The sequence below is a fragment of the Cupressus sempervirens genome, chromosome 10 (assembly GCF_028749045.1).
Source record: "Cupressus sempervirens isolate cs-2001-9-10 chromosome 10, ASM2874904v1, whole genome shotgun sequence".
Taxonomy (NCBI): Eukaryota; Viridiplantae; Streptophyta; class Pinopsida; order Cupressales; family Cupressaceae; genus Cupressus; species Cupressus sempervirens.
In genome coordinates, this window is record NC_143127.1 from 240,410,258 (window position 1) to 240,432,133 (window position 21,876).

At 39.3% G+C, this 21,876-nt stretch overlaps 1 protein-coding gene across 1 annotated transcript in view; it reads left to right on the forward strand.

Annotated features, from left to right (window-relative positions):
* The window catches only part of LOC149533525 (AMP deaminase-like), a 120,244-nt gene that overhangs the window by 21,611 nt on the left and 76,757 nt on the right, over positions 1–21,876 (forward strand). Inside the window, exons 4-9 of the mRNA XM_089803097.1 lie at positions 13,594–13,772; positions 13,975–14,026; positions 14,211–14,338; positions 14,458–14,637; positions 14,829–14,896; positions 15,028–15,170. Coding sequence (XP_089659223.1) covers positions 13,594–13,772; positions 13,975–14,026; positions 14,211–14,338; positions 14,458–14,637; positions 14,829–14,896; positions 15,028–15,170 — 750 coding nt within the window. The remainder of the gene's footprint in view (positions 1–13,593; positions 13,773–13,974; positions 14,027–14,210; positions 14,339–14,457; positions 14,638–14,828; positions 14,897–15,027; positions 15,171–21,876) is intronic.

Consider the following 21,876-nt stretch of genomic DNA (forward strand, 5'->3'; position numbering starts at 1 on the left):
TGTTTCACTATGCTTCTCTTTGATAATGTTTATCCTCATAGAGCACCTGGGTACACATAGTTGTCCTCCTTTGAAAAGAAGTCTGTCTTGTATCAAAAAATCAGGAAAATCAGCATGGTATCTTTCACCAAACTCCATACATACTTTGTAGATGTCGCCAAAATCTGGATCTGCTACATACATGTCCTTGAGTGCTTTAATTCCCACACTTTCTAGCTGTATGTGGGAGACAGTCAGATTCCTTCTACTAAGAGCATCAACAACCTTGTTTGATATGCCCTTCTTATGCTTGATGGTGAAGGTATAGTCTTGTAAATACTCCACCCATTTCATGTGCCTATGACTTAATTTGTCTTGGCTATTCAGAAAACTGAGTGCTTTGTTATCGGTATACACAACAAACTCCTTTGGCAACAAGTAATGTCTCCACCTTTTGAGAGCTTGAACCAATGCATACATTTCCAGGTCATATGAAGAGTATTTCTGCTTGGCTTCATTAAGTTTTTCACTTGAGAAAACCACTGGTTTTCCTTCTTGACTAAGAATTGCCCCTATAACAACCTTGCTAGCATCACATTCTACTTAGAAAACTTTGTTAAAATCAGGTAAAGAAAGAATTGGTTTCTCACTAACCTTTTTCTTAAGCAATTCAAAAGCTTCATTTGCTACTGAATGACTCCATGCAAACTTACACTTCCTTCCTCCTTTAATAGTTTCTAACATAGGAGCACATATATGACTGAAATTTCTTATGACTTTCCTATAAAATGTAGCAAGACCATGAAAGCTTCTAACATCTCCAACTGCTCTTGGGGGTGGCCAGGATAGTATAGCACTTACCTTATCTTTATCCATCTTCAAGCTATCTTGGGAGATCACAAAACCAAGACATGTCAGCTCCTCTTGCATAAACAAACACTTTTTCAAATTTATTACCAATTTCTCTTTATGAAGTCTTCTCAAAACTATGTCAATGTGCTCTAGGTGTTCTTCCTTTGTCTTGCTGAAAATTAATGTCATCTAAATATACTATGATGAACTTACCATTGAAGTCTTCGAGTAATTCATTCATAAGTCTCATGAAGATACTAGGAGCGTTAGAGAGTCCAAATGGCATTACTTTCCATTCATATAATCCATCATTGGTTTTGAATGCTGTCTTCCACTCATCTTCAGCTCTTATCCTTATTTGATGGTACCCACTTTTAAAGTCAATCTTGGAGAAATACTTTGCACCTCCCAAACAATCAAACAAATCTTCAATTCTCGGCATTGGAAGCCTATATTTGATTGTAATCTTATTAATGGCTCTAGAATCAATGCACAACCTCCAGGTTCCTTCCTTCTTGGGTGCCAAAACAGCAGGTATAGCACATTGGCTTAAGCTTTTCGTAATCAAGCCATAATTGAGTAACTCCTTTACTTGTCTAGCAATCTCCTCATTTTGTTGAGGTGTCATCTGGTATGCAGCCTTATTGGGTAAAGTAGCTCCAGGAATGAAATCAATACAATAATGTCTTGTATAGGTGGTAAAGACTTTGGCATACCTTCTGAAATCAAACCTTCATACTTATCCAAAAGTTCTTTCACTTCATCAGGAATTGCCTTATTTATTTCAGCCTCCATTCTGTCATTTCCAACGGGCTCTTGTGGTTGTGGTTTAGGCAGCAAAAGAAAATAAGGTTTAGGTTCATCCTTCATGTCCCATAAGAATTCCTTTTTATTAATCATCATAATTTTGGCTTCCCTTTCTTTATTTTCTTCGACTTCTTCATGATCAGCAAATGGAATCAATCTAATCACCTTTCCATCCTTCTTGATGGTGTATATCTTGAGTTTTCCATCATGTTGTGCCTGCAAATCATACTGCCAAGGCCTACCAAATAATAGGTGGCATGCATCCACGTCAACTATATCACACAAAATTCTGTTCTTATACTTTCCAATCTGAAAATCAACCCATGATTGCTCATTTACAAGAGTTTGTTGACCCTTTGTTAGCCATGAAACCTTATAAGGAAAAGGATGAGGTATTCTCCTAAGTTTTAACTTCTCAACCATCTCAAGAGAAACTAAATTCTTAGTAGATCCTGAGTCAATAATGACTTTACATACCTTACCTCTGGATTTGCAAGCAGTCCTAAAGATAGTTTTCCTTTGTGGTGGTTCCATGGTAGTAGGCACTTTCAAAAGTGTTCTTTTCATCATTAAACTCTCCTCTTTCAGGTACACTATTTGAGTTAGCCATCTCCTTCTTTTGGTATTCATCATCTTGTACCAAATGTGTTCTTTCACCTTGTGAACTTGAACTTGCTCTATCCGGACACCTAGATGCACAATGACCCTCCTTATTGCAATTGAAACAAATAATCGGACTTGCCCTTCTACCACCAAATCCACCTCTTGAATTGCCTCTCCTACCTTTGAAACTTCCTTCGCTTTGACTAGTTTCTTGCTTTATCTTCTTATGGTCTTCATGGTTTTGTCCTCTTCCTTGGAAATTTCCTCTTCCCCTTTGATTTTTTCCTCTTCCTCTGCTATTTTGTTCTTGCCTTCTTTTCAATTTGGCTTCCACTTTCAATGCTAGTTGATTGTTAGAGTAAATTATTAATTAATTGCTAATTATTTATTTTATATACTTAAGTTTACTTAGGTTAATGCATGTAGTTGAGGTTAGTTGTTGACAATATGAGAGTTTGTTCCCTTTAGCATACTTATCTTTTCCACCTCTTGTGGATGTGTGCTTAATTGTCAACCTTATCTCCTACCTCATTCCAGCTTGTTCTACAAGTTTCCATGAGGCCTTTTTATTTGGTCTCTCATTCATTGTAAATTTATTCCATTCACATAGCAATTCTAATTTCCTATTGTGAAATATTCTCTTGTGCGGTATTTGCTTCAAGCTCTTTGCTCCCTAGGTTTCTCTTCAGCAAGCTATTTGCATTGCAGGTGATCTGGGCGCATTTCCGGAGTCGGATTCTCAACTCCTACATGGTATCAGAGCCTCTCTGTTGCTTCTTGTTCGAAGGATTTTTGAAGCCGTAATTTGGAGTCACAAACCCTAGTTTGTTTGTGCATTTTTCTTCAAATCAGGGGTAGAGCGATTTTTTAGAGCACTTTGGGGTCAAATGGACGCTGCCATTGGATCCGGAAGGCCGTTTGCAGTCAGGTTTCATATAAACTTTTTGTTTTTGGCTACAAGCATTTTTTGAATTTTTTTTAGCTTCCCTGATTGTAGTACCCACGTGCATTTAAAAAAAAAAAAGCACCGCCACCGCAACAGCGCTCATGTGCCACCACGGGGCAGCGCACCGTTGATCCACTAGCGCGCCGCTAGTGTCACACTCGCCGGCCACCTGCCTGCCACCGAGAGCTCGCTTAGCCCAGCCGGCACCTCCTCTCCGCCAGCGACGCGCGCCATTGCGGGGCAGCCTGCGCGCCACCAGCGCGTCGCTGATCCACTAGCGTGCCACCAGCGTCACACCCGCCGGCCACCTACTCGCCACTGGGAGGTCGCTTCGCCTAGCCGACACCTCCTCTCCGCCAGCAACAGCGGTGCCGCTGGGTTCTCCTCCCGGGCGCCATCGCCACCGGCGGTTTTCATAGTTTCGTCGCTCTGCGGCCGCTCTGCGGCCGCTCTGCCCTGTGATGTCATCTTTCGGCAGGCTGATGTCATTTCCCGATGTTGATGTCATCTTTCCAATGCTGATGTCATTCTTGCATGCGAATCCGCTGACGTCATCTTTCCATCTATTGACGTCATCTTTTCGACACTGACGTCATCTTTTCGGCGATGGCCTTCTGACGGCCGTACGGGCGTCAAATCTAACATAGTGTCTGTAATTTTCCAACAAGGTGCATTTTTGGAGCAGCAGTCAGTTTTTTGGGCATAACTTGAGCATACGGAGGTCTTTTTCCGATCTGAAAGAAGCGTCAAAAAGCTTAGAGACGGAGATATTGGTGCTGGTTTCATAAGATTCTGAGTTCGTTTGAGCTCCCATTTTTGGCGTCAAAGTAGAGGCTTGTGTTTCCTCCTATTCTGCATCAACAAATCTAGGTTCTTTTCCAGTTTTTTGCTTTTCATAGTTGTTTTTTGTGGTATTTGAGAGATATTCTTGTACGTTTGTGGGGGGGTGTCTTTCTTTTCTGTAATTTACTTCAGTTAAGACTCTTCTACTTCTGTCTTCTTCTTTCTCTCAATGGCGGATCTATCTGTGACCCGTCTTACTCCGCACAACTATCACACCTAGAAGGCACAAATGACTAGGCTTCTCATGTCAAAAGGTCTATGGTCTTGTCTGGATGCGAATCAGCCTGTTCTTATGCGCCCTTTTGAGGTTCTACAACACAGGAACAAAATGGATGAAGCCATGGGACTCATTGCACTCAACATTTCAGATAGTCTGCTATTTCATCTGGATGGTTTGACTACTCCACGGGCTTATTGGCAGAAATTTCAGACTTTGTTTCGACAGGTGAATGAGTTCCGAGCACTTAAGTTGGATGTAGAATTGACTTCTTTGTCACCAAGCAACTTTCCCACCATCGAGGACTTTCTGATGAAGTTCAAATCCCTACGTGCAGTTTTACAGGGATGTGGGAAGAACAAAATAGATGATGAGTGCATATTCTTGATACTCTCAAAGTTGAAGGGGCAGTATCAAGTTTATTCTTCTACTTTCTACTCCACCATGGATGCCCTTGGAGACAGACATAGGATGCCTACAGTTGAGACATTTTGTGATAGGTTGACTAGGGAACAGGCAATGATCCAACAGGTGGATGCCTCTGGCTCTTCCAACCAAGCATTGGTTGCTCCAAATTCTAAGGGGAAATCAAAGAAGAAAGGCAAATCGAAGAAAGACACATCAAAATCTGATCCTAAGCCTCCAGCTAATCCTCCAGCAAACCCTCTCAAGGGTAAAGATTCTTCAAAGTCAGGTGAGTCTACCTCCAAGACCAAGAAGAAATCGAGTGAGAACTGCAATTTTTGTGGGAAAGATGGACATTCTGTTTCTAGGTGTTGGAAACGATTGGAGGCTTTAGAGGAAGCCATGAAGGAGCATCACATTTCAACTCCTCAGTCTTCATGTCCACCTGTAGGAAAAGGTCATGCTCTTTCTGCACGAGCTACGACTTTAGCACCTTTATGGATTCTTGATTCTGGGGCTTTTCACCACATAGCAAACACTCCTAAGTCACTTACCTCACTTGCTCCTTGTGCCACCACACAGATTGCTGTTGGGAACTCTTCACAACTTTCAATTTTGGGTTCTGGCACTGTTACTTTGGCCGGGGGCTCTCTACAGGATGTACTTTGTGTTCCTGATATTTCGATGAACCTTCTGTCTATCTATCAGATTTGCCACTTTGGCTCTGGGAAGACAGTTGAGTTCTCACCACATGATGTGGTTATTCGGGACTTGCATGATCCAGAGATGATTGTGGCCACTGGGAGTGTCGAGTTTGCATCTCGCCTCTACAGATTTGATGGATTTGAGTCTTCTGATGACACAGGTTCATGCTTAGTTGCACATGCAGATTCAGTAAGTAGACTTTGGCATGAACGTTTTGGGCATGTCAATTACAGATATTTTCAGCAGATGAGCACACCTTCCCCAGATTTCCTGTCCAGATGGTGTTTGTCAGGGATGTGCACTTGGCAAGCAACATAGGGATTCTTTTCCACATGGACGAGCCACTCGTGCTTTAGCACCTTTGGAGTTGATTCATAGTGACCTCATGTCATTTCCTACTCCTTTTTCGGGTGCCAGATATGTGCTTACATTTATTGATGACTTCTCCAGACGCACATGGGTGTACTTTCTTAAGTACAAGTCTGATGTCTTCGACTCATTTCGAGTTTTTAAGGCATTTGTAGAGAAGTAGTCTGGGCTTTCTATTCGGCGGATACGTACGGATAATGGGGGGGAGTATGTGAACTAGGCTTTCAGAGACTTCTGTTTTGAGCATGGTCTTCAGCATTAGCTTTCAGTGCCCTACACTCCTCAGCAGAATGGTGTGGCCGAGAGGAAGAACAGAACCCTTTGGGAGATGGCAAATTGCATGATTCAGTCTAGGTCCATGGATTCATGTTTTTGGGCAGAGGTAGTCAATTGTGCCAACTACATTCAGAATCGGATGCCTCACAAGGCACTTCGACATATGACTCCAGAGGAGGCTTGGTTCCATGTCAAGCCTGATGTATCATCATTCAAAGTTTTTGGGAGTACGACATATGCATTTGTACCTGATGCTCAGAGGAAAGCAATGGAACCGAAGAGCCGACCACTGATTTTTGTTGGCTATTGTGAGGATGTAAAGGCTTACAGGTTATTTGATCCTGATTCCAGAGAGGTCCTATTTCGATGGGATGTCCAGTTTGATGAGAGCCCTCCTGTAGTACATTCCTCGCCTCTAGCGACTCCTTTAGCTCCCACTACTCCCTCTTCATCTTCACTTTGTTTCACGGATGATGAGGATGATGATCATGGTGATCCCGATATACCTCCACCACAGGATCCTCCCCAAATGCCTAAATGGGCTCGAGCTACTGTTGAGGCTGCAGGATCTCTAGCTGATGACCCATCCACATCCCGTCGCACCCGTTCTCACACTGAGGGTTCCAGTCTACTCAGTCATGCTGTTAGTACTGATCCTCAGACATTTGCGGAGGCAACAGGACATTCAGAATGGGATAGTGCAATGGAGGAGGAATATTCTTCTTTGATGAAGAACCACACATGGGATCTTTGTTCTCTTCCTAAGGGGAGAAAACTAGTGCGTTGTAAGTGGATTTACCGCACTAAGTATGCTATTGATGGTTCCATTGATAAGTATAAGGCTCGTCTTGTTGCGAAGGGTTTTTCGCAAGTTGAGGGTGTTGATTACTCCGAGACATTTGCCCCTGTCGTCAAGATGAATTCTATATGCCTTGTCTTATCCCTCGCAGCTTCACAGGGATGGTTAGTTTATTAGATGGATGTGAAAAGTGCCTTCCTGCACGGTGATATCACTGAGGAGATTTATATGGAGTAGCCTCTAGGTTTTGTGCAGGATCCCACCTTGGTTTGCAGGCTTCGACGTTCATTGTATGGTCTCAAGCAAGCCCCTAGGGCTTGGTATGAGAAGATGGACTCATTTCTGCTGTCTACAGGCTTCACTCGTTGCCATTCCAATCCCACAGTGTACATTCAACGTCTTGGTGATGAGATTCTGATTCTTGTTTTGTATGTTGATGATCTTATCCTTACAGGTAGTTCATCATCCATGCTCCAGGATGTTAAGCATGCACTGATGGACTAGTTCGAGATGACTGATCTTGGTTTGCTGCACTACTTTCTTGGTCTTCAGATTCATCAATCTCCTATTGGCATTTTTGTGTATCAGCAGAAGTATGCTCTTGACATGCTTCGTCGCTTTCACATGCTTGATTGTAAGGCTGCTCCTACACCATTTTAGTCGAGTGTTACTTTGTCTAACTCCTGCTTCTCATCTACAGTGGATACTACTTTGTATCGGCAGTTGGTTGGCAGCCTGTTGTAACTGACACACACTCACCCTGATCTTTCTTTTGTGGTTGGCCTAGTCTCTCGGTTTTCTCAAGACCCTCATGAGAGTCATTGGCAAGCTGCCAGGCGTATTCTGCGCTACATTTAGGGCACACTCATGTATGGCATTCACTATACTACGGGGACTCCACACATTGTTGGCTACACTGACTCAGATTGAGCCGGTGATGTTGATGATCGAAAGTCTACTTCTGGCTTTGTGTTTTGCCTTGGCTCCGGTCCCATCACATGGTCGTGCAAGAAGTAGCATGCTCGAGCACTTTCATCTATAGAGGCTGAGTATAGGGCAGCAGTTCTTGCTAGTCAGGAGGCTTTATGGCTTCATCAATTGATGACTGAGTTTGGCTTTCCTCCTGATCGTCCCACTGTTTTGTGGTGTGATAATCAGAGTGCCATCCACATTTCTCACAACTCGGTGGAACATCAGCGTACCAAGCACATTGAGTTGCATATGCATTTCATCCGTCAGTTGATCCAAGATGGTGTTATTGCATTGGAGTACATTCCTACCGCTGGTTAGGTTGCAGACATCTTCACTAAGGCTTTTGCATCGCCCCTCTTTCTTCAACTGCGGTCAATGCTTGGGGTTACAGAAGTTGTCCTTGGGGGGACTGGTTGAGGCCTTCCTTCCTTCACTTAATGTTTTTTTCAGCATGTTGTTTTACCTCTTTTTGGGGGAGAGTTTTTCCCATGTGGTTTTCTCTCTTTCCCTGTTTTACAGAGGTTGCATTTAGTTGCATTGTACTTGGGTATCTAAAATGGCCTTGTTGCCGGAACGCATTTTTGCATTTTTTCCTTTGTTTTGTGAGCTTAAGGCATTCCCCTAAGTTGCACTTAAGGGGGGGTGTTAGAGTAAATAATTAATTAATTGTTAATTATTTATTCTATATACTTAAGCTTACTTAGGTTAATGCATGTAGTTGAGGTTAGTTGTTGACAACATGGGAGTTTGTTCCCTTTAACATACTTATCTTTTCCACCTCTTGTGGATGTGTGCTTAGTTGTCAACCTTATCTCCTACCTCATTCTAGCTTGTTCTACAAGCTTCCATGAGGCCTTTTTATTTGGTCTCTCATTCATTGTAAATTCATTCCATTCACATAGCAATTCTAATTTCCTATTGTGAAATATTCTCTGGTGAGTATTTGCTTCAAGCTCTTTGCTCCTTAGGTTTCTTTTCAGTAAGCTATTTGCATTGCAGGTGATTTTGGCGCATTTCTGGAGTCAGATTCTCAACTCCTACATCGATAACATTTCTGTATTGTATCAAGACACAATAAATTAAGTTCTTCTTGAATGTTCAACCTCAATCCATTCAGATATCTAGCAATTTTTACACTTTCACATTCACTTTGCTTTGCTCTTAGGCTTAATTTTTGGAATTCTTCAGTATAGGCTGTGACATCTAGCTCCTTTTGTCTTAAACTTTGTCTCCTTCGATGAAGTTGGATTTCATAATCCTTAGGGAAGTATGTTTCTCTCACCTTGGCACACATCCTTTCCCATGAAGTTATCATGTTCTTACCTTCTTTGACCCTTTCTCTTTGAGTGAAATTCCACCAAGTGAGGGCTAGTCCCTTTAACTTTGACTTGGCAATTTTTACCTTGTCCTTTTCTGTTATATTTTCACATTCAAAATGGTTGTTCAAGGCTTCTATCCCGAGAAAATGGGTAGGTCACCTTTGGCATCCTTCTTGCCAACTCTTTCAAGGGCTTCTATGGAGTATCTCTGGTTTGCAAGTAAGTTAACCACCTCCTGCTCAGGGGTATCCTCTTCTTCCCCTTCTTCCTCTTGCTCTGAGGAAATCTTTGCTCTCTTTTCCATCCGACCCTTTAGCTTCTCAAATTCATCTAATAACCACTTATTGATTTTCTCATGTTCTTGCATCTTCTTTGCTAATTCAACATTGGTGACCATGTTTGATGTTTCAGCTTCTGACTCTGATTCAAACATAAAATCTAATTGCCTCAGGAGCTTTCCCCAAGCTCTGATACCAAAAATGATGCAGAGATAAACTCAACGGAAGCAAAAACAAAAGGAACTAGCACCAAAAAGAGATAGATAACAATATTCTTCTAATTGATTCATCAAATGAACAGTATATACACTTGTTCTTCTATAGATTTCTTCTCCTTGTAACTTCGTATCCAAAAACTTGACCTAAACCTAAACCTAAAAACTCTATTTATACTTGCTAGGACGGTCTACGAAACATTCTAGATTATTACAAAATAGGAAAACTAACCCAAAGAGACTTCCTGCCAAAATGGCTTACAGAATACTCTAGATCAATATAGAATAGGGAAGAATGACCCCACAATGATTTGAATGAATCCCAAGAAAAGATCTTATCCTAATGACAAAACGGGGATAAATTCTTCGTGCAGAAATTGCGTCCAAAATATTTTATGTGGGTGCTCTTGCACCACCTGCCCTTCCACTATAACTAATATCTAGGGAGGTTTTAGTTTCTAGAAAGTAGTAATATTCTGAAACCTTTTAGTTCATCCACCTCTATGAAGATACCGCTCCTAGTGACCTCCCTTGAATAGAGCCCTTATTATAGAAACTGATCCGAAGAAAAAACACGAAATTGGGCACTATTAGTTGGCTATTACACCCCCTAGTGCCCTTCTACTGTCATGTCCCCAATTTTTGCCCTTCCTTAGTGACAACATTTCTAGCAGGGTTGGTCTATTATCTGGTTCCCATAGGTCAGTAGAGCGTAGAGGGAACCAACCCAGGGACTTTGAGAGTCATGCATGAGCTTCTCAAGTAGTTTGGAGCAGTAGACAACAGTTTCCTACAATTTAGGAGGGATTCCTAATTTGTAGGGATTGACTAGGAGTGGTCTAGGAGACATTTGGAGACCTCAGCGAATGTTTTGGAGACTTAGAGTGCATCTATTTTTTAGGAGGCATTCCTATTTTTTAGGAGGAACTCCTAGTCCAGTGACAGTTCTCTCAGAGGTGCACACAGCAGGGGAGTCATTGGGACTCAATTTTGGTTGATTGGGGCTGTCTCCTACTTTTTAGGAGCATCCCTAGATTTTAGAGATGGACTACCAATTGACACATCTTGTCCGGCATCAGTCACAGACAGGTGACAAGGTCAGATTCATGTTTGATTGGTCATTTTGGGCCTTTTGGGACCATTTGGGAAATATTTTAATATATTTAAATATTTCCTAAGTTGGTGATTAAATAAATTAAAATAAGGTTAATAATATAACCATTTTGGAGTAATAAGGGGATTTTGGCTTCAGTTGATCAGGTAAACCTATGTGTTATAGCTCGTTGGAAAGGTCTCGAATTATTATACATGATTTTTACTATCTGTAGACTTTTTGGTGCCTTCAGCTATGGAATTTTAATAAAGTAATGTTTTTCCTATAGCATGGACGACTTTAATTGGGAAAATGTTATTTTATTATATTTTGTTTAAAGGGCAAAGTGTAATTTCCCTTTAGGGTTCGATTTACAATTGGAAGGTGAGATAAGGAGATGGAAGCTTCATTCTAAGATTATCTTTTGCATATTGAAAAACTTGTTTTTGTGAATTGGTTCTGAGAGAGCAATTCTTCATCTGGGATGCAAACCCCAGGTTCTGGATTTGCTGGGACGTAGCCCTCAGCAGTTATTGGCATTGGATTCTTCAGACAGTGTGCGTTGCTATCAGGGATAGAGTACGCCATTCTTTATTGTGGATTCAGGGTGCAGATTTATGGTTTCAGCGTTGCAGATTGATTCTTTCAGCTGGGACGTGATTCCTTGCAGTCTTAGGGCCGCCATTTGCAGTAGTTCGACATCATTGTTGGATGTAAGCACCTTGGAATTGCATTGGATTTATTATTTGGCTTTATAAATCAGAAATCTGCCTGGTACGATTTATAGCAATTCTGATTTGGCTCTATGCTCTTATTTATTTTTAGTCTCCTCTCATGTTTATTGTTCATTATTCATTACTATTGTGAAAGCTATCAAAAAACACAAAACAAAAACAAAATCTTCTGCAACTTCTGTCTATTCTCAAAGACCATCAAAGAAATCATAGGAAAATATAGTTTATTAATTTAAAAACTACAGCAGATCAGCAAAGGCATCCATCAGGGATCTTTCATCTACCTAGGGGTTAGCTTCATTCGATGGGTGGACATGTGATGTATATACATTTCCACCTCCCATTTGGCTCCTTTAGAAGACTTGTACTTTTTTTATACGATCAACAACCCCTTAAAATAGTAATGGCCTCCCACTTGCTCGCTATTGCTTGTATATTTGATTCACTAGACGTGAGCATCCATCAATAGCTTCCTCTGTGGGATGGGCCTTGTTGGGATGGGAGTACCCATCATCGTGATCTCCTCTCTATAGCACCATTTGGTTTGGGGTTAACCCTTGAAAGAAAAGAGTTGCCTGAGGAACTATTATTCGCTTAAAATTTGTGACAACAATATTAATCTTCCCGGCAAATATAGCAGCCCTCTGCCATGTTTCAGCATAGGAAATAAGTGACAAGTATAGCAGCCCTCCTTATTCTAGCAAGCTAATGCCATCAACCCCTCTATTCTAGTAGTAATGTCGAATTTTGTTACTAACATCTATAACACAGGGAGGGCATTTGCATGCCCCCTCACCCCCGCCCAATTAGAATTAGTGGTTGATTGGTTTTGGACAAAACCTTTCCACATATGGTACTCTTAGTGGTTGATAGAGAAGCAAGCCAAGAACAAGGCGAACGAGGCCAATTCACAAAACCAACCTAATGAACTATTGTTACCGTCCTCAACTCTAACTTGATGGAAGGAAGGTTGCCAGGTCCTGTCCCCCATTAGCATGCTTTCTTTTTGGTTGGATTGTTCAAAATGGTCCCATGGTAGGCCAATCAAGGGGTGCTTTCCCTCTGACAAATTTGAACAATGAAGTTTGATATTTATGGTTTTTTCGGGATTGGTAGGTGCCAATCAATCCATGGAACATGGAAAATTGTCTTGTTCATTATGAACGTGAACCCCAAACTGGAATTGGAGCTGGCAACTTAGTTGATCAAGAAAAGACTTCTAAAGATATTAATACGGTATTAAGAAATCAGCTTAATTTTCACCAGGGACCAAAGACTAGGATGCTCAGTAAGGTTACAAAATACCTGTAAAGATAAAGTCAGTGAGGGGAACCTAAATGGACGAATGATCTGAAAAGCAAAGGAAAGGTTATAAATTTATATGCTACAAAAATACAAATCTACGTAAGAATTCATATAGTTCTTGCATACCAAAACTAGAAGTTAATAAAAATCCAATTTAGATGACTGTCCCAGATGGTAGATGAGAACTACTAGTCATGGGTCTGTAGAAGCATAGTAGCATTTTCATGCACTCAATCATGCATAGTGTAGGTCTGTTAATGTTATTAATTAATTGGCCTGACTGTTCAGTGCTAAAATTAAGAATTTGTCATATCAGTACGAAAATGTGTTAACATTTTTGAGATCTCTTACCCGTAACTAATTTAAAAAATTGTTCATACAGTGGGAATTCGCAATGCTAGAAGCAGACTTTAATTGATTTGTATGTGTTCTTTTAACTCATATTAATGCAAAGTTGAGAAGAAATCAGGACTTGAGGCAGTACAGAAATTTTTCTTTGCATTGCTTCTGTGTGTTTCTTTCATAGAACCTCATGTTTGCCCCTACAGAGAAATATGATTCTGTCCTGCACCAGTCCAATTTTGTGTTTCTAGATAAAGTATTTAGGAGCTCCATAGACTCAACCACGACCAAAGCAGAATGAGAGATTAAACCTAATTTTGCAAGTTTAAAAAAAATAAAATTTCAATCATAGTGCCTAATCATGTGAGAACTATCACTAAAAGGTGGAATAATTAAGAGAAACGACACTTTAATCCTCTCATTTCATTGTTCTATTATGGTTTATGTTTGTTACTTTCTAGTTTCGAAGTCTAAATTTTAGTTTGCACTGGGTCATTAATAAATTTTGTCCCGTGATTCTGGTTGCTTCTGCAGACACAGCAACTTCTGAGGAGGAGGAGGTATGTCGGATGATGCAAGAGTGCCTTGATCTACGAGAGAAATATGTCTTTAGAGAAAATGTTGCTCCATGGGAAAAGGAGATCATAACAGATCCTTGTACACCGAAGAGAAATCCTAATCCATTTCATTATGAGCATGAGCCAGCGAGTGAAGTAATTCTAAATTTTTGCTTGTCAAACATTTGAAATTCTTATTCAGTATTACTGAAGGTTCAGTCTTTCATTTACGCTTAAGACAGAGACAAGCATTCACAAGTGTTCTGCATGCCTACATAAAATCTTTAAACATGAAAAAGTAATATTTTTTTGGCACCCACTTATGGCTTTTCTTTAATACATTTGGTTGATTTTGCAGCATCATTTTGTAATGGAAGATGGCGTGGTACATGTTTATGCAAATAAAGATGGTGAGAAAAATAAGACGTTTTTAATTTTATGCTTGTTGTTAGGGATTGTGGATTCCAAAAGTTAATATTTAGTAAGTTATATTAAAAACATCTTTTGAACTGCAGAAAAGTTAGATTACAATGTTCATTATATTTATCTGATTTTCTGAAGGATGCTATTTGGAACTTTTTAATTGCTTTTCAGCAAAGGAAGAACTTTTTCCAGTTGCTGATTCAACCACATTCTTCACTGATTTACATCGGATCCTTAGAATCATAGCCTTAGGAAATGTTAGAACAATGTGTCATCATCGCTTACGTCTTCTAGAACAGGTGAGTTTTGTCACGAGTTGTTGAAGGAGGATAGGTTATGAAAGAACATTATCTTCGCTTTTCAGTATCATTTTAGCGTTTACTACCAATGGCTGATTTCTATGTATGTATGTTTGCAGAAATTTAGTCTTCATTTGATGCTTAATGCAGACAGAGAATTTATGGCTCAGAAGAGTGCACCTCATCGTGACTTTTACAATGTTAGAAAGGTTGATACACATGTTCACCACTCAGCATGCATGAACCAGAAGCATCTGCTACGTTTTATAAAATCTAAGCTGAGGAAAGAACCTGATGAGGTGATCATTGAATGCAATCTTCTAAGTTTTCATCATAACTGGCCTAAGTCATAGGGTTTACCTTGGCAAATATTGCAATAACGTACTATAACCTTTGGTTCTTAGTATTTCATAGCGCAAATGTGCCTAGCTGTGTGGACTTAGTTATCCTCTTCAGTTTTTGTCTCTCAAATTTCTTGTACTTGATACAGGTGGTTATCTTTCGTGATGGAAAATATCTTACGTTAAAGGAGGTATTTGAGAGCTTAGACTTGACAGGGTAAGATGGACATTAGCCTTGTTGTATATAACAATTTGCAGCTAATATGTATCTTCATTATATAAAAGGTTTATCTATATAAACAATTTATCCATGGATTAATGATGTATATTTTGTCTTTTATGGAACAGGTATGATCTTAATGTTGATCTCCTGGATGTACATGCAGACAAGAACACTTTTCATCGATTTGATAAGTTTAATCTGAAATACAACCCTTGTGGGCAAAGTAGACTTAGAGAAATTTTCTTAAAGCAAGACAATCTCATTCAAGGTATTTTGCTTATAGTTTTATTTATTGAAGTTAGGAATGAAACAGAAAATATTGTATCTCTATCATGTTATGGTATGGTGTTTATTTATTAACACTCATTTTTGTTATTCTTTATATTTGATCTTGAGAAACCCAGCTGTTTGTGGGAATCTCCAATATTGAAACTCAAGCATGTGTTTCAATGGAGTTTTAGTGATATGTAATGTGTAAAAGTTGGAGGCACTTCATTTACTGGTAAAAGATGAGCATGAATGGTGATCTTAACAAGCTGTTGCAAATTAACCGACTAGCAACTTTATTTCTGTCGATATATCATCTCCACTTTCTTTTTAATTTGTCACTCTTCCAAAACTTCATTCCTTTGTGATAAATTTGTTTGAGCTGTATATTCTCCTCCTTACCATGGCTGTAATACACTTGCAACTTGATCTGTATAAACCAAGAAGATACATACAATCTCTAACAAAATACCGTGAAATAATCCTACATCGCCAACTCATCACTGTCAAAAGCTCCCGTTGAAAAATGTAACCAATGAAATCCAAACAAGCTATCATGACATCGTGATTAACCACATGCTACAAATGCCAACAAACTACTATCCATGTACTCTAATCATCCATCCTATCATCTCGAAACATACATAACAATGTTCAGATGACCACATACAGGTCCAACCAAGTCTTGATAATTGTTGAATCAAAAACTGGTGTATATAACTAGTCTATAGCGGATCATCCCATTGCAATCATTAGGCTTCATAGTCTACAAATTGCATAACTCATAAATCAAGTCATTCAAACATGCAAACTTATCATCACATTAGTAACTTGCAAATTGAGATATCAAAGAGAATAATCTTGTAGATCGCATGGCTCAAACACCAAATCAAACTATGATATCAGATATGATTTGCTAATCATGTCCACAACCAATTACCATAGTGGAGGAACTAAATACACATCAAGAAGATAATCAACGACCTCTTAATCATCAAATTACAACACCACCAATCACCACAAACCTAATCATGTTGTGTAAAAGCAAAACATGTACATGCATACCCAAGACAACATTATCAATAGCAATGCTATACATGTGCTCAACTATCATCCACATGAGACTCCACATTTCAAACGGTGTCCAAATATGCCCTTTAACAAAAGATAATATGTATACTTGTCACTATCAAAGCCCAAACTCTTAAAACACCTGCAAAGTCGTATTGGGAAGCACAAATTCTAATATTTAGTCGTAGCATTGTGATAAAGACATGCACTACCTCAAGATTTCCCCTCTAGGTTCACTCAAAGCGCTCACACAATCACACCCTGAAGCACAGGCATCTACAAGTGATCAAATACATACACAACTCTCCATACACATCAAATTGATAAAATAACATCATCACTGTGTATTCAACTTAAGATGCTTTACAACGCCTATTCAAAATTGAAAGTTTGATTGGGTATGCAAAAGACATAGCCAAAACTATGAAAAGGCGAACAACTAGCTTCTAGGCCCAAAAAGCATGAGATAACGACAACTTTGAAACCAAATTTGTACCACCACATAGCTTTCCAACATGTTTAAGTTGTAGAACCAACATCTTGGGTGAAATGCATTGTTGGGATAAATCATAAAACAACCTATTTGCTTATGTAGATAAATCCAAGGTTGGTCCCATTTTAAGTTTCTTTTTTTTTTAATTACAAATTTTTAATGCTGATGTGTGAACTGTTTTTTGTATTATTTTACTCATTGCAGACTAAATTTGATAGCCATAGGCCTTCATGCTAATTTTTTTTGCCTGTTGTTTAAATTAAGGTTAAAATAGGTTGAAGTATATATCAATATTTATTGATTGACCGATCTAGCACCAATTGTCATGGTCTTTTTTGTCGAAGAGGTCATTTCTACAAACTTACCTCGAAATCCTCATTCAAAAGTATATCTAAAAAACCCCGTTTAACCAAATATTTCTAAGCTTTAAATATGCAAACAACCCATCACAACATTAAAACTCTTAGAGCTGCAATAAAACAACCTGCTAGTGCGTTCCATACCTTGTAAGGTCTCAAAAGCCTTAATGCATAGCCATCGCTTCAAGTTTGCACTTTGTCCACTTAAGTAAGGGTTATAGCTCCAAGTTCAACCTTGAGAGCTTCGATACCACTTGTTAGGAAATAATGCTTCATACCCATTTACTTATAATCCATTTCCTACATAACCCATATGAGAGACAAGCATACATACATACTTAGAAAATCACTATAATGCAAAATCAAATACATAAGCCATGAGATAACACAAGATATGTCTTGGCAAAACCCTATGAGGGAAGAACCCAACCTCCGAAGCTAGGCATACTCCATTGTATTATTCAACCATAATGCAATACAAAGCGCTTATACAGTTACAATGAACACCTTTGAAACATCAAGCGCTCCAATGCATTCCATATGTCCAAGAATGTACCTATACATCCTATGCCATGCTTAAGAAATGCAATTTTCAGAAAGAATCAATAATGACAGCTCGTTCAACCATCCAACACAAACCTTTTGTTAAGGTTGTAGCTTCTGTGAGATTGATTTTAACATGAGATACCTTGTTGATGGTAAATCATCTTTAAGATAAATATCTTATATATATAATATATATTATATTTCATATATTATACATTATACATTATTATATAATAATATAATAATATATTACATATATGGTGAACATATTAATATTACATATATGCTTAAGATGAGTTACATGTATGGTTATTTATATTACTATTATATTAATATGTTAACTAGTGATGTTTAATCGTACAGACATGTCTCTTCATGAGACATGTCTCCTCCTCTCATATTTATAAGCCTTTATTTGCATTTGGAACACAATCAATAAAATGACATTATTAGTGCATTTGCAACAATCCTAGAAACTAACTGCTTTGACATGTTTTTGCTTTATAGACTTAAGCTCACCTAAAACACAAATAGTGGCAAAGGAAAATGATGTAATACAAAACTATATGAAGATGATATTATTGACCCTTTGTTTAATTAGGTACTAAGCTTGCACTTTATTAAATATGTTTTCAAAATATAAAAAAGTTACAATATAATAACCTTATGTGATATGTTAAATGTAATTCCAATGTTATAGTACAATAAATAAAGTGGCCTCAAGAATGATCATGTCTATTGTTGTATGTCCAACTAAGTGCTCCTAGGTGCAACACGCATAATAAAAAAATATAAAATTAAAAATATTGTGTAAGTTGTTTAACACCTTATTCAAACACCAATTTTCTAGATTTTTTTATATTCACAAGTTCTAATTATGAATGAGAACTTATTAGATATACAATTAGCTAGAAACAAACATCAACGTTGTAATGTCCCGAATTTTGAATAAAATATTTTAATTAGGTTAATTAATCAAATGGTCCTTACAATAAAATAAAATCACAAGGACTTATTTAATTAATTGATTTAATTAATAAAGGGGGCCAATTTTATTAATTATCCCTAGGTGTTTGTCATGTCGGTATTCTTTTGTAAATCCTCGAGAGTTTTCTCCGAAGGGGTATTTATGACTGACGTGTAGGATGTTTTTGATATGCGATTTCGATTATGTATATTGTATTGTGAATTCCTGTTGGAGTTCAGTATTGTTCGCCTACTTGGCTATCATGGTTTCGGTGGGATTTCCTCACCCTATTCTGTTCTTTGTATTACTTTGAGTGGATGTGGCAAATTCGAGTACCATCATTGTTTGCAACTATGTTATCTCTATGAAAAATTGTGATGCATTCATATACTTGCTATGGTGTGCTTTTGTGTGCTGGCAATTAAATGTTTTCTATGATTTGTTAATGAAGGATATTTTAAGTACATATTGATCTAGTCCCTATGGCACAAACACCCCACATGATCCACCTCCATTCCCCCGTACGGTCTTTGACTATATCTGTACGAAGGTTAACTTGTACACCATGTAGCTTGGAGGTCAACAGTGTATGCCAAGCAACTTCCAAACGTATGCTAGGCAACTTCTAGTTGGGAACTAGAATAAAACATTAGAGTGGTAACTTCTAAACATATGGTAGGCAATTTCTAGCTGGAAACTGGAATAGAACATTACAGCTAGGCAACTTCCAATTGGGAACCGGAACGGAACATTACGGTGGTAACTTCCAGATGTATGTGTAATGCCTCGCCCGGAGATCTTTGGAAACAAGGATTCAAATCAAGCCAAGATATATATATTTTTTTACAAGTATGAATGCACAAGACAACATCATACAGGGATCACAAAGATCGCAATGGAAGACTTCAACACAATCCCGGCAACCAACGAATCTCCGAACACCACTACCAAACTAACACACCCAAACAAAACCAACAACCACCACAACCAAGATGAGGGCACAAGAAACAACCACTCATCAACAAAACACCAAGCTGGGGTAAAAAGCAGAAACCCGAAATTTGGCTAAGCCTGAAATCCTGAAGCCCTGAAAATTGGCTAAGTCTGGATTTCTGAAGCCCTGAAATTTCCTAGAATCCATAACTTATCTCTGAGAGGTCTGAAACCTATCTCAAACGATTTGTCGCATATATTAAAATATATCTCAAGTATAAGGCTTATACTTAAACGATATATTTTAAACCCTAAAGGACAACAACAGAAACCCAAGACTGAATTTCAAAAGAAACCTCCTGAATTCAAAATGCAACAACATAGGCTCGAAGAACGCCCAAAAGGGTATCCAAAACCACCCTCATAAAGATCGGATCACGAAGAAAAGTGCTCGCTGATGGCACGCGCAGGTTTTTCACAAAAACCGTGCGACACTTTTTACTAAGGGAGGGCGACACTTCTCCCTTACTGAGTGCGACACTTCTCAAGAAGGTGTGCGATACTGGAAAAGTATCGCGCGACATTTCTCATAAAGCCGTGCGACACTCTTCCAGTGTCGTACGACACTTCTTCAGTAATGCGTGCGACACTTTACAGTCTCGTGCGACATTCTTTCTATGGGCGTGCGATACTTTATTAGTGTTGCACAATGCTGAACAAATGTCACCCATAGAAAGTAAAAACACTTCCAGAACTCAAAAACGGGGAAAAACCAACAAAAGAACCTCCACACCGGGGAGTACCGGATCCACGCGAATCGAGGAATGAACACTCGAGTGCAAGAACCACCTAGAATGAAGAACACCAAACCATCTAAACTATAGCAACAAAGAACACACTAAAAGTAAGCATTGCAAAGAACAAAAGCAACATCGCAATGTACATAAATACATCTCAGGAACAGCATAAGAAAATCTAACATGCTAGTGATAACGCATAAGATAATCCTACAGTAGATAACATCACCTATCACATGCTAAATAGCAGTAAGCAACAGATATATTACTAAAGCAAATCGCATCATCTAATCATATGCTAAACATCATAATAAGGGAATGCGCCAAATAAAATAACATCATCTAAACATGATATACAAGCATCCCAATGAAAGCATAAATCACAAGAAAGCATACTCCGGAACCCGAAGTACCAAGTGAAAACATCCAGCAACGGTCACACTAGGACAAAGGTCGTCTCTGTACACCGATCCCTAGCAGTGGTGAAGGTAGCTACGCCTCCCAACCACGTGGCACCCATAGGTCCACACTCGCCGTGCTGATAGAGATAATGATCCAACCACAAACACACAAAAATCACAACATTCATGGCTAACACTCACGCCAGACAGTATGATGGCTGCAACCAAGAACCTAAGACAATGCAAGGAGTATAGGTCCTGGTCAGACACTCAATAGGCTACTATGTAGGGGCTAACATCCTGGAGAGTCGCTTGGCATCAAAAAGCCCAAGCTCGGATCGTGTGTCCTCAAACTTAAACGGGTGCTCACACATTGTGTCCTCGAACTTAATCGGGTGCTCACACATTGTGTCCTCGAACTTAATCGGGTGCTCACACATTTTACTTATCTTAAGTTTTATTAACAATCACACATTTTCTTTAATTATCACTTATTCAAGCTCCTCTTAGCCATACCCGTGGCGTCATGATCGCTGGGCTGCGAGATAGAAGCCCCCTCCATATGCTACCCTACCCTACCCATGCTCATCCTACAACAAGTGCCCGTGGGCATGCATACTCCCATCCCAACCCCAATGATCATAACTTCCGGCAAATCCACGGAAGATCGGGCCTCGCAAGTCACCCAACAAATGTACGCGCACGTACTCGTGTGTGGCGCACCACCATCACGAAGATCATAACACAAGGACAGGAATGAGAACACAATGCAAGGAAAACACCCAACTGAAAGCAACATGGGAAGGACGGATTCTACACGAATCCCAAAGCCAATAAAACCATACATCATAAAATCACTCAATCGGCCTCAATCCGAGAGTATGGATTCTACACGAATCCCAATGATGTAACAAGACCACACATCATGAACTCAACCGGCCTCAATCCGAGAGTATGGATTCTACACGAATCCCAATGATGTAACAAGACCACACATCATGAACTCACTCAACCGGCCTCAATTCGAGAGTATGGATTCTTCACGAATCCTAGCGTTCACGAAACAAAAGCAAAGGTCCAACAAAAACCATAACAGGTATAAAATCACTCAACCGAACACGACGTCGGGAGTGCGGATGC